This window comes from Neophocaena asiaeorientalis, unplaced genomic scaffold, assembly GCF_003031525.2.
Source record: "Neophocaena asiaeorientalis asiaeorientalis breed wild unplaced genomic scaffold, Neophocaena_asiaeorientalis_V1.1 scaffold1132, whole genome shotgun sequence".
NCBI classification, from domain to species: Eukaryota; Metazoa; Chordata; class Mammalia; order Artiodactyla; family Phocoenidae; genus Neophocaena; species Neophocaena asiaeorientalis.
In genome coordinates, this window is record NW_020174472.1 from 304,617 (window position 1) to 318,950 (window position 14,334).

At 39.2% G+C, this 14,334-nt stretch overlaps 1 protein-coding gene across 2 annotated transcripts in view; it reads left to right on the forward strand.

The window, feature by feature from the left end:
* ZNF582 (zinc finger protein 582) overlaps positions 1-11,742 on the forward strand; it is a 48,331-nt gene extending 36,589 nt beyond the window's left edge. The window contains exons 1-4 of one of the 2 annotated variants that reach the window (XM_024757202.1): positions 262-352; positions 3,162-3,288; positions 5,372-5,467; positions 8,403-11,742. In XM_024757202.1, coding sequence (XP_024612970.1) covers positions 320-352; positions 3,162-3,288; positions 5,372-5,467; positions 8,403-10,423 — 2,277 coding nt within the window. In that variant the 5' untranslated portion in view covers positions 262-319 and the 3' untranslated portion in view covers positions 10,424-11,742. Of the gene's footprint in view, positions 1-261; positions 353-3,161; positions 3,289-5,371; positions 5,468-8,402 lie in introns of those variants that run through there. The other variant, XM_024757204.1, reaches the window with a different exon arrangement.
* The last annotated feature ends 2,592 nt before the right edge of the window (positions 11,743-14,334 follow it).

The following is a 14,334-nucleotide window of genomic DNA, read 5'->3' on the forward strand; positions in this document are numbered from 1 at the left end:
TCATTATTTTTATTCATAATAAGACCAAAGAATGGGAAAGCAACTTTTAGAAAAAAGATTAAATTTAGGACCTTGAGCATAAGAGAAACAGAGTTATAAGTTATACATCTCAACTGCCATCGGTTGCCCATAATCTCCCAGTTATGTGGGCAGTGGAAGCAAAGAAGGCTGGGAGGAAGAAGGAGAAGATAGAGTTTTTAGGCTGGTGATTCTGGGAGTGCAAAGGCCTCATCTTTTCACTCTCCTTTTTCTCCCTTCAGCCTTACCCTTCCAGGACAGTGCTGTTCCCCAAGAGAAAAGCCAGGAAAAGGAGGCGAAAATGACAGTTGAACTAGTGAAAGCCATACCTCAGGTTAGTTATTGCATTTCTCCTTCTTGAAAAGCAGTCTTACTGTTTAGGACTTTGTAAAGCTGCTTTCCTTTTGAAAATTCCCTGATTAACGGTCTTATCTAAGGGCCTGGTTCCCACTTCTCCCAGAGAGCACTGTCCTTAACTCAGACTGCCTAATGGGTAAATAAAACTGAGTGTGATGAGGCATAGAGCCCCCTCTTCTTCCCACTTTATTTTATTTATTTATTTATTTTTGGCTGCATTGGGTCTTCGTTGCTGTGTGCAGGCTTTCTCTAGTTGGGGCGAGCAGGGGCTACTCTTTGTTGCAGTGCATGGGCTTCTCATTGCAGTGGCTTCTCTTTGTTGCGGAGCACGGGCTCTAGGCGCATGGGCTCAGTAGTTGTGGCTCACGGGCTCTAGAGCGCAGGCTCAGTAGTTGTGGTGCATGGGCTTAGTTACTTCACGGCGTGTGGGATCTTCCCAGATCAGAGCTTGAACCCATGTCCCCTGCATTGGCAGGCAGACTCTTAACCACTGCACCACCAGGGAAGTCCCTCTGTGAGTTTTTATTTTCTGATTTTTTTCCTCTTAATTTTGTCTTATGTGCCTCATTATTTTGAGTTAAGTGCTGGACTTTGTATATTTAAAAATCTTAGAGAAAATTTAAAGCTTTGATGTCTTCCTTTTGATAGGGTTTACTCTTTTTTTGGCTGCGCTGTGTGGCTTGCGGGATCTCAGTTCCTTGATCAGCAATTGAACCCAGGCCATGCAGTGAAAGCCTGGAATCCTAACCATTAGGCAAGCAGGGAACTCCCTATAGGATTTACTTTTTAAAATAGATTTTTAAAAATAAACTGTTTTTAATAATAGAAAATTTGCTGATAGCAGGGAGGATCCTTATGCATCACACTCAGCTTCCCCTGTTTCTAACATCTTACATTAGTATGGGACATTTGTTAAAATTAATGAACAAATATTGATACATTATTATTAAGTAAAGTCCATTCTTTGTTCAGATTTCCTTAGTTTTTACTTAATATCGTTTTTCTGTTCCAGGATCCTATCCAGGACACCACATTACATTTAGTAGTTCTATCTTCTAGGTAGTTTTGTCTCCTTGTCTGTGACAGTTTCTCATACCTTCCTTCTTTTTGATGACCTTGTCAGTTTTGAGAGGTTCTCTGGTATTTTTCAGAACATCTCTCAAACCTGATTTTTTTTTATTTCCTGGTTAGACTGGAGTAATGTGTTTTTAGAAGGAAGATCACAGAGTTCCATTTTCATCATATATCAGGGGTTCATACTATCAACATGAGTTATTACTATACCTTGATTACCTGGTTGAGGTAGTATTTGTCAGGTTTCTGCACTGTAAGGTTACTCTTTTTTGTTCCACTTTTCCATACTGTACTCCCCTCTTCTCTAGCAACTACCAGTTTGCTCTCTATATCTGTACAAAGTCTGTTTCTGTTTTGTTTTTTAGATTCCACATATAAGTGAGATCATACAGTATTTGTCTTTCTTTGACTTATTTCACTTAGCATAATACCCTCTAGTTCCATCCATGTTGCTGCAAATGACAACACAGCATTACAAAGATTTTTATTTTCAGTGGAAATAAATGTGAAGATGAAAATGCCCATAATACTTAAAAAAAATTGTCACAAGCCTCACAGATATAGAGAACAAACTAGTGGCTACTGGGGGGAGGGGCAAGATCGGGGTATGGAATTAAGAGATACAAACTATTATGTGTAAAATAAATAAGCCACAAGGATATACTGTACAACACAGGGAAATATAGCCACTATTTTATAATAACTACAAATGGAGTATAACCTTTAAAAATTGTGAATCACTATGTTGTACACCTGAAACTTATTGTAAATCAACTATACCTCAGTTTAAAAAAAAAAGAAAAAAATTTGTCTCAACCTGATGGTGATGGTAACTGGACATTAAGTCTTTATGAAACTAAAAATTATAATTATTTCATTTTGATATTGTCTAAGTATATATTGGTTTGTTATACTCAAATTCAGCACACAAGTTGGATGTGTTATAGTCTTTTTTTGTGTGTGTGTGGTACATGGGCCTCTCACTGTTGTGGCCTCTCCCGTTGCGGAGCACAGGCTCCGGACGTGCAGACTCAGCGGCCATGGCTCACGGGCCCAACCGCTCCGCGGCATGTGGGATCTTCCCGGACTGGGGCACGAACCCGTGTCCCCTGCATCGGCAGGCGGACTCTCAACCACTGCGCCACCAGGAAAGCCCGTGTTGTAGTCTTATGCTGGGTGATTTCTCATATTGCTATCCAGGTCACTGTGGTATGGCCTGGCATGCTAATTAATTCTTAATGGTACAGCACAAAAAAATTGCATTCTAGATATATATTTTTATTATGTAAGAAAAAAACCACAGCCATGTCAGTTCAATGCCTCTTTCCCCTGAAACACTAGGATCCCATAGAGTACAATTTACAAAATATCAACTTAGATATTCTTTTTTTGCTGTTTTGGAAGGTTCAACCACAGGTATACGTCCTTACTTGAAGCCCTTGTTTACTGCCCTATGGCCACGTGTCCATATTTCCCCATGCTGAGAAATGGATTAGCACCATCATATACAATGCAGTTTAGCATTTTAGGTTAGCATTTTAGTTCAATAAGTACTATTTTAGGTTAGCGTTTAATATTATATGTTTAAGTTGTTTTTTTTTTTTCTCTAAGGGCTATTTCTCACATAAAGTAGGGACAGCTTAACACTTCAACTCGAAGTCACGTGTGGACATGAGCATTGGTTGATCAAGAATGTCTTTGTGTCATTTCAGGACTCGGTGACATTCAAGGATGTAGCAATAGACTTTTCCCAGGAGGAATGGGAATGGCTGAACCCTGCTCAGAGGAGTTTATACAGGAGTATGATGTTGGAGAACTATCAGAGCCTGGTATCAGTGGGTGAGAATTTTTTCCCCTCTCATAGTTCAGAATTACCCTTAGGGACTCTTTAGGTTTTGGTTTTTGTTTAATTATTAAAACTTTTTTTTTTTTTTTTTTACTGTGTGTAGGTCAGAATCGAATCTGGGAAATAAAGAGGGTATTCAGGAACTGATGAAAATTTCAGATTTAATAAGTGAATTTGGTGTGTATCAGATATTTCATGAGTGTGCCCTTTAGTCAGTTGGGAACAGGATGTGATGTGACTCTCACTGGTCTCCTGTGCTGCCTTGTTTCCTCTGTCCTATGGTATTGTTACCACCATAACAAAGTTCACAAAGAGTATAGCTGGATTGTTAAAAATTCAGAATATTGCTTTAAAATCTGTATATTTTTATTAGCTTGCAATAAATGAACTAGCGAGGCACAAACTATGAAAATTGCTTCAGATGTTCTTAGGGAAACTAAAATGGACCCTTCTCAACCCTGGGGCCCACCATTGGCTGGATTAGCTCTCTGTTGTCTAGAGGCCTCCCCCTTTTTTTTCCTCATTTTCCCCTAGGAGGGTGTTTTATCTTTATTTTTTATTATATTACTATTTTTTTGGCTGTGCTGCATGGCATGAGGGATTCTAGTTCCCCAACCGGGGATTGAACCCACACCCCCTGCATTGGGAGGGCGGAGTCTTAACCACTGGACCACCAGCAAAATTCCAGAGGCCCCCTTTTTTTTTTTACATTTATTTATTTATTGTTTATCTTTGGCTGCATTGGATCTTTGTTGATGTACTTGGGATTTCTCTAGCTGTGGCGAGCAGGGGCTACTCTTCGTTGCAGTGCCCGGTCTTCTCACTGTGGCAGTTTCTTTTGTTGCAGAGCACGGGCTCTAGGTGCGTGGGCTTCAGCCTAGAGGCCCCTTTTAACCTGCTTGTGGTTCACTGAACTTCTTGAAACTAAATATGTCTTTCACCAAATTTGAGAAATTTTTGGCCATTATTTCTTCAACTAATTTTTTCTATTGATTTATTAGATAATTTCTATTGTTGTGTCTTCAAGTTCACTGATTCCTTCCATGTCTTCTTCAATGTCTTGTTAAGCCCATCTAGAGAATTTCTGTATTTCAGATACTGTATTTTTCAATTCTAGACTTTTTACTGGTTCTTTTTTATAATTTCTATTTCGCTGCTGAGAAATTACAAGCATATTTTCCTTTACATTCTTGAATATAGATATTTTAACTGTTTTAAAAGCCTAGTCTACTGATTCTGTGTTATCAGTCCTGTGTTATCACAGGTTAGGTCTCCATTAATTGTTTTTCTGAGTCTGATTCACTTTTTCTTCCTTTTATGTAGTAATTTTGGTTTTCATCCTGGCACTGTAAATAATGCATTGTGGAAACTCTGGATTCTGTTATATTCTTCTGAAGAATATTGATTTTTTTTTTTTTAATCAGGCAGTTGACCTGACTCAAACTCCAAACTGTCTCTAGGGGCCCCCTCTTTTTTTTTTTAAGATTTATTATTTGTTTATTTATTTTATTTATTTTTGGCTGCATCAGGTCTTAGTTGTGGCACGTGGGATCTTCTTTGAGGCGTGTGGGCTCTTCATTGCGGCGCACAGGCTTCACTCTAGTTGTGGCTTGCGGGTTTTCTCTCTCTAGTTGTGGCATGCAGGCTCCAGGGTGTGTGGGCCCTGTAGTTGTGGCACATGGGTTCCAGAGTGCATGGGTATGCAGCCTCTCTAGTTGAGGTGCACAAGCTCAGTAGTTGTGGCGAGCGGGCTTAGTTGCCCTGCAGCATGTGGGATCTTAGTTCCCTGACCAGGGGTCGAACACCCTGTCCTCTAGGGGTCCTTTGTATTACCTCACTTACTGCTGTCTGATGATCCTCCGAAAATGCTGGGCTGAATTTCTGCCCCGGCCCCTTAGAAAATGGTTTAACTTTTATAGAATTGACTGTTGGCCGTCCCACTAAACTATGCCAAAAGCTTTATATAGTCTGTCACCCCTTGATCTATTCATTCCTGTAATGTCATTCCATCAGAATTAAGGAACCAGCTGAAATGCCCAAAACATGGCCAATTTTCATATCGATTTTTGTATGCAGGACTTTGTATCTCTAAGCCATATGTCATCTCCTTATTGGAGCAAGGGAAAGAGCCTTGGGAGATGAAGAGTGAGATGAGAAGAACCCCATTCCCAGGTGAGTGTGGAAGAACCAGATAAGGGAATTCTTTCTAGGTAATGGCTCAGCCATTTTTCAAGGTGATACTTCCTGCTTTCTTATGCTCTTAGAAACATCTCAAGCCTTGAGTCATGCCTTGACTCAAGCCTGGGAAAAAACTGAAACTTGACTACTTAGCATGGGCTCCCCAAATATCTTCTCTTCTACTTGACTCTCTTCTCTCTAATAACTCATTTTGCAAAAATCTTTATCCAGCTCCTTCCCATCCTCTTTTCTTGTGCCATACAGACTTATATAAGTTTCTCTCCTTACATCTTTGCTTAACTCTAAAATTAGATGCTACCTAAAATCATAACATACCCTGCTGCTTAAATCTTTTTTTGCTTTCCTGCTGCAAATAGGAAAAATCCAAACCCTATCAGCCCCTATGTAACCAGCTCCTTCCTACTTCTCCAACCCTATCTTCTATCACTTTGTAGTTTTTTCACTATACTTTAGCCCAGAGTTTTCTAAACTATGCAAGGTATACAGGTATGTTCCAAGTTTGTTACAGGTATGCCAATATCCTGAGTCTCTAAGCCTTGGAAGACCACATGGGGCTAGCAGCAGTCTGAGTTCCAAGTCTGGTTGCCTCTGGATCATAAGCAGTGCCATGTGTCTTACAAATGTCATTATCAATGAGTGCCTGACATACAGTTGAAAAGCACTGCTCTAGCCCACTGGTCACCTTTTCTGAACTCACCAAGCTCTTTACTGACTCAGGCTTTTGAATTCCCTATTTTCTCTGCCTAGAAGACTCCTCTGTCAGCTCTCTGTCCATGCTTGGCTATCAGGCCAGAGCTCAAAAATCATCTCACTGGAGGCCGTCCCTAACCACATTGTATAGTGAACCTTTCCCTTTTCCAACCCAATTACTCTCTACTAAGCCACTGTTTATTTTCTTTGTAACACTTAGGAGAGCCTATAATTAACTTTTTTCTGGTGTACATGCTTATTTTCTGCCTCCCCCAATGAACCAAAAATTCACAAACACAAGGGAATATTGGGATCACATGTGATAATTATGCCTTTATGAAATTCTCCTTTCACTTCTATAACAGTATTTGATCTTTACATTTGGAGATGATTTGGACCCTAGACTTCTAGGATCCTCCAAATACCCAAATATTAGGAGGGAAATAAGCTGTGCTTAGACACACTTTATACTTTGCTTATGTAGGAAGCTACCATCTGCCTTAAATAGGAAAAGAGAAAGAGGAACTTTCCTGATAAGAGGTAATAGTTGGCCATGTGAAGAATAGATAGAGGATGAGGGAAAGGGGATAAAGAAGCCTGTAAATCTGCTGGGACGTTGAGTCACAGTATAGATGTAAGTATAATTCAGTGACTAAGATATTTCAGCATCTGTGTTGAGAAAAGCCCAAAAGATAAGGGACAACCATGACTCTTCATGGGAGGCTGGAGATGAAGGCAGCCTTCACAGACAAGAAAGAATTTGAAAAAAAAAAAAAAAAGAAAGAAAGAATTTGAGGGAGGAGTAGATGATGCCATCAGGTTTCTGTTTTTCTCTTTCTAGTATTTCTCCCCTCAGCCCATCTATGTAAGAAAAACTGTAGGTGATTGGTTCACTGAACTCTTATGGCCTCAGTTCTAGAATTCTTGAAGCTTGGGTGTTTCTGATACCACAGATGACCTGGGGTAGGACGCTTGTTAACACCTCAGAGTCTTTCTTAACTTCTCTGGTAGATTTGATCCCTCCCATCTCTGAACTTTTATACCAATTTTACTTTTTTACCACATGGGTTCGCATTTGATATTCCATATTTTCTTCTTCTCAGATTACTTCCTTTGTTGGCCTTGTCTTCCTAATCACTTTCTGTACTTCTCAAGAGCAACTGTCTAATTAGTGTTCCTAATGCTTGACATGTAATAGAAAACTATTTAGGGAGCATTGGATTAGTCCATAATTTGCTATGGACAAGATGGGAAAGGAAAGCACTTTCTCCTTTGCCCTTTCTTGATATCACCTCTCCCCTAAATTTTTCTCTTAGTGTCACCTCTTCAATACAAATTTCTTCTTTATAGATTTATCGAGAATTTCTTATATATGCCTGAGTTTCTGTGATGCATGTTAAGTGACTTAGTAGTAGTGTGTAAGGCTCATCTAGTCCTTCCCCAAAGCTTATATTCTAGCTCACAAGGCAAGACAGGTACTTATGTGGCAGGAAATAAGAACGTGATTAATAATAGTGATATCAACCCACATATCACTGTAAGACTTGTTTCTACAAAAAAGACACATGGCAAAACCCTATTAAGATGTGACACTTTTCCTACTTTCCACTTTTCCTGGTGAAAGTGAGAAGGTGAATGGAAAAATCCCTTAATATGCAGCCTGAAGTTCAGGGATCTATGAGAAGTGAAGAGAGTTTACTGTATTAAGACACATGGAAATGGTTCATAGGGACACTATTTTCTGATTATGAAGAGATGACTCTTAAGATTTTACCTAAATCCCAAGGGAAGTCACAAAGCACAAAGTATTTGTGATTTCTGGGAATCTACAGAGATTTTTGAGTGGCAGTAGTTATGTGATGATATTGGTTTTTAAACAAAGTTAGCCTAGCTATATATGCAAGTCTCCCAGAAGTGGGAAAGAATAGAGGAAGTTTCATTTATAGTCTGTTATGTTAATATAGGCATAACATATTATTACCATTGCATTACTACTTCAGGACTTTGTTATCCTACATTTAATTTTCTAAATCACCTTTTCCATGTTCCTCTATGAGGTCTCATTCTCTAGGGTCTGCTTGCATATTTGTTCAGTTGACATGCCTGTGTATCATACATTTTGTGGGATTCATTATTTTCAATTCACCTTTTCCGTGTTAAATGTTTCCTTTGTTATAGCCCATGATAAAGGAAACATTTGCTTTTTTGAATCTTTCAGATTGGGAATCTGTATATGAGACACAAGAATTACCTCTGAAGCAATTTGTGTGTGATGATGTATTAATGGAGAGAATTATTAGCTATGGACTTGAGTGTCCCACTTTTGGAGAAGATTGGAAATGTGAAGATCTTTTTGAGAGGCAGTGGTTAAGCCAAGAGACATTTATCAGGCAAGAAACAATCACTCATAAAGAAACCCTTACAGTGGAAATAGACCACAAATATAACAAATCTGGGAAATTTGTCTCACTGGACAATATAGAAGAGAATATTTATAATCACAAGTCAGATAAAAAAAGCTTTTCTAAAAATTCCATGGTAATAAAACACAAGAAAGTCTATGTAGGAAAGAAACTTTTTAAATGTAATGAATGTGAGAAGACCTTCACCCAGAGCTCATCCCTTACTGTTCATCAGAGAATTCATACTGGAGAGAAACCGTATGAGTGTAAGGAATGTGGGAAAGCCTTCAACCAGAGTCAACACCTTGCCCAGCACCACAGAATACATACTGGAGAGAAACTGTTTGAATGTAAGGAATGTAGGAAAGCCTTCAGCCAAAATGTTCACCTTATTCAACATCAAAGAATTCATACTGGAGAAAAACCATATAAATGTAAGGAGTGTAGAAAAGCCTTCAGCCAGCCTGCACACCTTGCCCAGCATCAGAGAATTCATACTGGAGAGAAGCCCTATAAATGTAAGGAATGTGGAAAGGCCTTCAGTGATGGCTCATCCTTTGCACGACATCAGAGATGTCACACTGGCAAAAGACCCTATGTATGTATTGAATGTGGAAAAGCTTTTAGGCAGAACACATCCCTTATCCGTCACTGGAGGTATTATCACACTGGGGAGAAACCCTTTGACTGCATCGACTGTGGGAAAGCCTTCAGTGATCACATAGGACTTATTCAGCATAGGAGAATTCATACTGGAGAGAAACCCTACACATGTAATGTGTGTGGAAAAACCTTCAGCTATGGCTCATCCCTGACTGTCCATCAGAGAATTCACACAGGAGAGAAACCATACGAATGTGATATCTGTGGGAAAGCCTTTAGCCATCATGCCTCACTCACTCAGCACCAAAGAGTGCATTCTGGAGAGAAGCCTTACGAATGCAGGGAATGTGGGAAAGCCTTTAGGCAGAGCATACACCTTGCTAGTCACCTGAGGATTCATACTGGCGAAAAACCCTATAAATGTAAAGAATGTGGGAAAGCTTTTAGCATCAGTTCACAGCTGGCTACTCATCAGAGAATTCATACTGGAGAGAAACCTTATGAATGTAAGGAATGTGGCAAAGCTTTCAAACAGAGAGCACACCTTGCACAGCACCATAAAATTCATACCGGAGAGAAACCTTATGAATGTACTGAATGTGGAAAAGCCTTCAGCCAGACTACCCGCCTTATTCAACATCAGAGAGTTCACACAGGAGAGAAACCCTATAAATGTACTGAATGTGGGAAGGCCTTTAGTGATAGCTCATCCCGCTCTCAGCATCGGAGACTTCACACTGGCCAAAGGCCCTACGAATGTGTTAAGTGTGAGAAGGCATACAGAACAAAATCGTTGCTCATTTGTCATCAAAGATGTCATACGGGGGAGAAACCTTATGAATGTAGCATGTGCGGTAAAGCCTTTAGCTATCGGCAATCCCTTACCGTTCATCAGAGAATTCACTCTGGAGAAAAACCATATCAGTGTAAGGAATGTAGGAAAACCTTCAGCCAGATTGGACACCTTAATCTACATAGAAGAATCCACACTGGAGAGAGATCTTATGAATGTAAGGAATGCAGAAAGGTCTTCAGACAAAGTGCGCACCTTGCTCATCATCAGAAAATTCATGCTGTAGAGTCATCTCGGGCCCCCAGCTCTTCCTCACCTTCTCTGTCACCAAGTCCTGTTGATATGTCTGCTGAATATTTTTGGAATTCATCCACATCTTTCCATTCTCGTTGTCCTAGTCCAAAACACTGTCATTTCATCTGGACTATTCCAACTGTCTAATAACTGTCTCCTTGCATCCTCTTTTGTCCCGTTCAAGTTCATTTTTCACACTACTGCCACAGTGGTATTTTCAAAATGTAAATGTAATTTTATGACTCCCTTAAAACCCTTGCTATGAAATTTTGAACTACTTGATGCATACAAAGTACTCAGCACAGTGCCTGACCCAGACTAAGTGCTCCATAATGTTAGCTCAGTATCCTTCAGAGTCTGCTTGAAAGTTATTTTTAAACAGTGAACTCTGGAAGGCAGTATATGTACTTGGAGATCATAACAATTTTGGAACTGAAACAATGTATATGATGAGGGTTAGCATGAGTAGTATGTTTAAAGCTTGAGATCACCACAAAATAAGGCTGTGTTCCTTTGTTGATGAGGAAATTCAGTGTGACCTGATACATAGAATATGTTTTAGGAAATGTCTAGACCTCTGGATAAGACTGGAACAAAAGAACTAGAATTTACTGGGAAGAATGTAAGACTATATTTATTCAAGGCAGAAAGTAAAAATTCCTAACATTTAAAATGGAAGAAACAGAACTTGAATAGTGTAGCCCTCTTCTAAGACACCTGGGTTAACAGATTAATTCTAAACCTTCAAGGAATCATAATTAAGCTGTTCTAGAGTGTAGAAAAAATAATGAAATGGATTATTTTGCAGTATTTGGAATACTTCTTTCATGAGGCTAATTCAACCCTAATATCAAACCCAGAAGAAAAAAAATTATAGATGAATTTACTCATGGTTTTATATATAGGAAGGAAATTATTAACCTCTGTTAAGGAGAATAGAGGTTCTGAATAAATGGAGATCTGTGTTTCCAGATGGAAGTTTCAATATTGTTAACATGTTTGTACAGTCAATTCCAGTCACAATCCCTATAGGATATCTTTACATTGACAGTTTTGTTCTGAAAATCATGTAGAATGGTAAATAGGAAAGCATCACAAGGAAATTTTTGAAAAAGATCGTATACCCATGAATTTAGTTTATTGCAAAAGTAATTATTTTTGATGTGTCGGTGGGAGAGATGGATTACTTAAATGGTGCTTGACAGTTATCCAACTGGAAATAAGGTCAGATCCACATTTAACCCCTTACAGAGAAGTTCATTCAATATGATTAAAGATGTAATATGAAACAATATTAAGATTCTAGAAGAGAATGTAGAATATTTCTATCCCTTTGAGTTCAGGAAGGCTTTGGTAAGCAGGACACAGAGTCCAGAAGTCATGAAGAGAGACAGAGTGATAGGACCATGTAAAAAATTTAAACTTTTCCATGGTTTAAGACACTGTATTCAAAGTTAAAAGGCACATGACAGACTGAGATTTTATATATATATATATATTTTTTTTTTTTTGCGGTATGCGGGCCTCTCACTGTTGTGGTCTCTCCCATTGCGGAGCACAGGCTCCGGACGTGCAGGCTTAGTGGCCATGGCTCACGGGCCTAGCCGCTCCGTGGCATGTGGGATCTTCCCAGAACGGGGCACGAACCTGTGCCCCCTGCATCAGCAGGCGGACTGTCAACCACTGCGCCACCAGGGAAGCCCCCAGACTGAGATATATTTTAACCATATATTACGAAGCATATAGCCCTTAAAAAAGGGCTGTTGGAAAGCAGCAAGGATAAGGTAAGATACACAGTCTGACAAAGTCTGATAAGATGAGATACACAGTATAACAGCAAATCTTAAATGAAGATTGCAGATGTGAGAAACCATATTTTTATATTACATTGGGAGGGTAAATAGGTGGAAAGCCATTTTAGAAGGCAATATGGTGTAACCTGTCAGTATTTAAAATGTAATTAATCACTGCTGCAATTCTACATCTAGGAATTTATCTTCTCGAAAAGCACAGGTGCAGAAATATAGATGCATAAGCACATTCATTACAGAATTGTAAAAAACTTGGAACAGTTTAAATGTCCAGCAGTAGTAAATTTGTTACTTAATTGTGGAAAATCAGTTCAGTAGATTATTAAACAGTCACTGGAAGGAATGAGGTGGATGTCTATGCTCACAAAACAATGCTTTGTAGTTTATTGAGAATGTAATTTTCATAACTATATAATATGGCATAGTTGTAAACACATAAACTTTTTAAAGTTAAAATTATGAAATGTGTTGTTTTTGTCTACAATACAAATAGAAACCATGCATACACAAATACAGACTCCTTCCCCCAGCTGTGTTGGTTGGGCTGTTCTGATGTCATTCGCTGAGGTTTTGTTTGCATTGCCAGCTGTACACAGTTCACTTTAATCCAGTCATATACTCTCTCCTTGGGACTCAGGAGGAAGCTGAATATGAGTCATCCTTTGGCCACAATTTTAAGATGGCTCCTGAGTTCCTGCTGCTCTGCTTGCTAGAGCTGACCTGTTTCATGTTCTGGTAGGTTGTTTCCCACAAGCATTTTGTTTTCATTTTATTTTATTTATTTACTTATTTAATTTATTTTTTGCTGTGCTGGGTCTTTGTTGCTGTGCACGGGCTTTCTCTAGTTGCAGCAAGCGGGGGCTACTCTTTGTTGCAGTGTGCGGACTTCTCATTGCGGTGGCTTCTCTTGTTGCAGAGCAAAGGCTCTAGGCACAAAGGCTTCAGTAGTGGCGGCACATGGGCTCAGTAGTTGTGGTGCATGGACTCTAGGGCATGCGGGCTTCAGTAATTGTGGTGTGTGGGCTCAGTAGTTGTGGCTCGCAGGCTTTAGAGCACAGGCTCAGTAGTTGTAGCACATGGGCTTAGTTGCTCCGTGGCATGTAGGATCTCCCCAGACCAGGGATCAAACCCATGTCCCCTGCATTGGCAGGCGGATTCTTAACCACTGTGCCACCAGGGAAGTCCCTTGTTTTCATTTTAAAATTAGATTAAGTTCTTTTGCTGTCAAACAAGGAAACCTACCAATATAGAAATTGGTAACCTTGAGTGGGTTTTAGGCAAAAGATCCTTAGAAAATGTGGAATTATTATTAAAGTACGGTTTTTGGATGAAATGGAGCAAAGCAGTGTACGGCTCCTAATCATATTTTGTGCCATGGAAGTAATATGCCTTCATAGCAACTGTAAAACAGCTGATCAGCTGCAGTCTAGATGGCTTTTGCTTTGGACGAATTCAAAGAGGACAAGAAGTGCCAGTCCAAGAAATATGTATGATGTTTGTTCATAGTGGAACTGAATAGTATAAAGCAAGAAGAAAAAAGGGCTTATTTCTTAAAATTTTTGCTTTAAGGCATGGAGTAGAACACAAGCCATTTTTGTAACATAGTTGAAAGACTTGCTTGTAGCTATCAGGCTGTGCTTGCTAACTATCAAAGAATGAGCTACAGTGCCAGGTTAATTCACAATTTTGGCAGGTCTCTTAAGTAGAATGTTTGATATTAATTAGGAACAGTTGGTATCCTGGTTATTGGAATGAGGACTTGTGGGAGAATTTTGAGATTTTGAAACTCTAAGCCGCTAAGAAACCTTAAAACAAAAAACATACCAACTAATTCACATTTATTTGCCTGAGATAGCCATGGATGAAGGTTAACCAATTTCCCTTTTAGCTTACCAATATTATGGCTTCACTGATTTAAAAACAAGAAAGGAAGAATGGGGGGATGAAGGAAGGGAAGAAAGAAAAGACAGAAAGAAAGGTCTGATTCTCAAGTGGTCTAGAGGTTGATATAAGAAAAGAGATTAGGAAATGGATGAAGGACTCCCCAAAGTATTTATCAACATTCATATCAGAATCGCGAAAATGGCCTCAGGAATGGGTTTTAATAGTGCTTGGCCTCAGAAGTTGGAATAAAATTTTGAGCTGGGTTGATTTATTTATAGATTTACACATCAGGAATTACATATTCAATTTGCTAATTTGTGCAGCTTATTGCTTTTCCAATAGTTTTCTGGGTAGACAAATGCA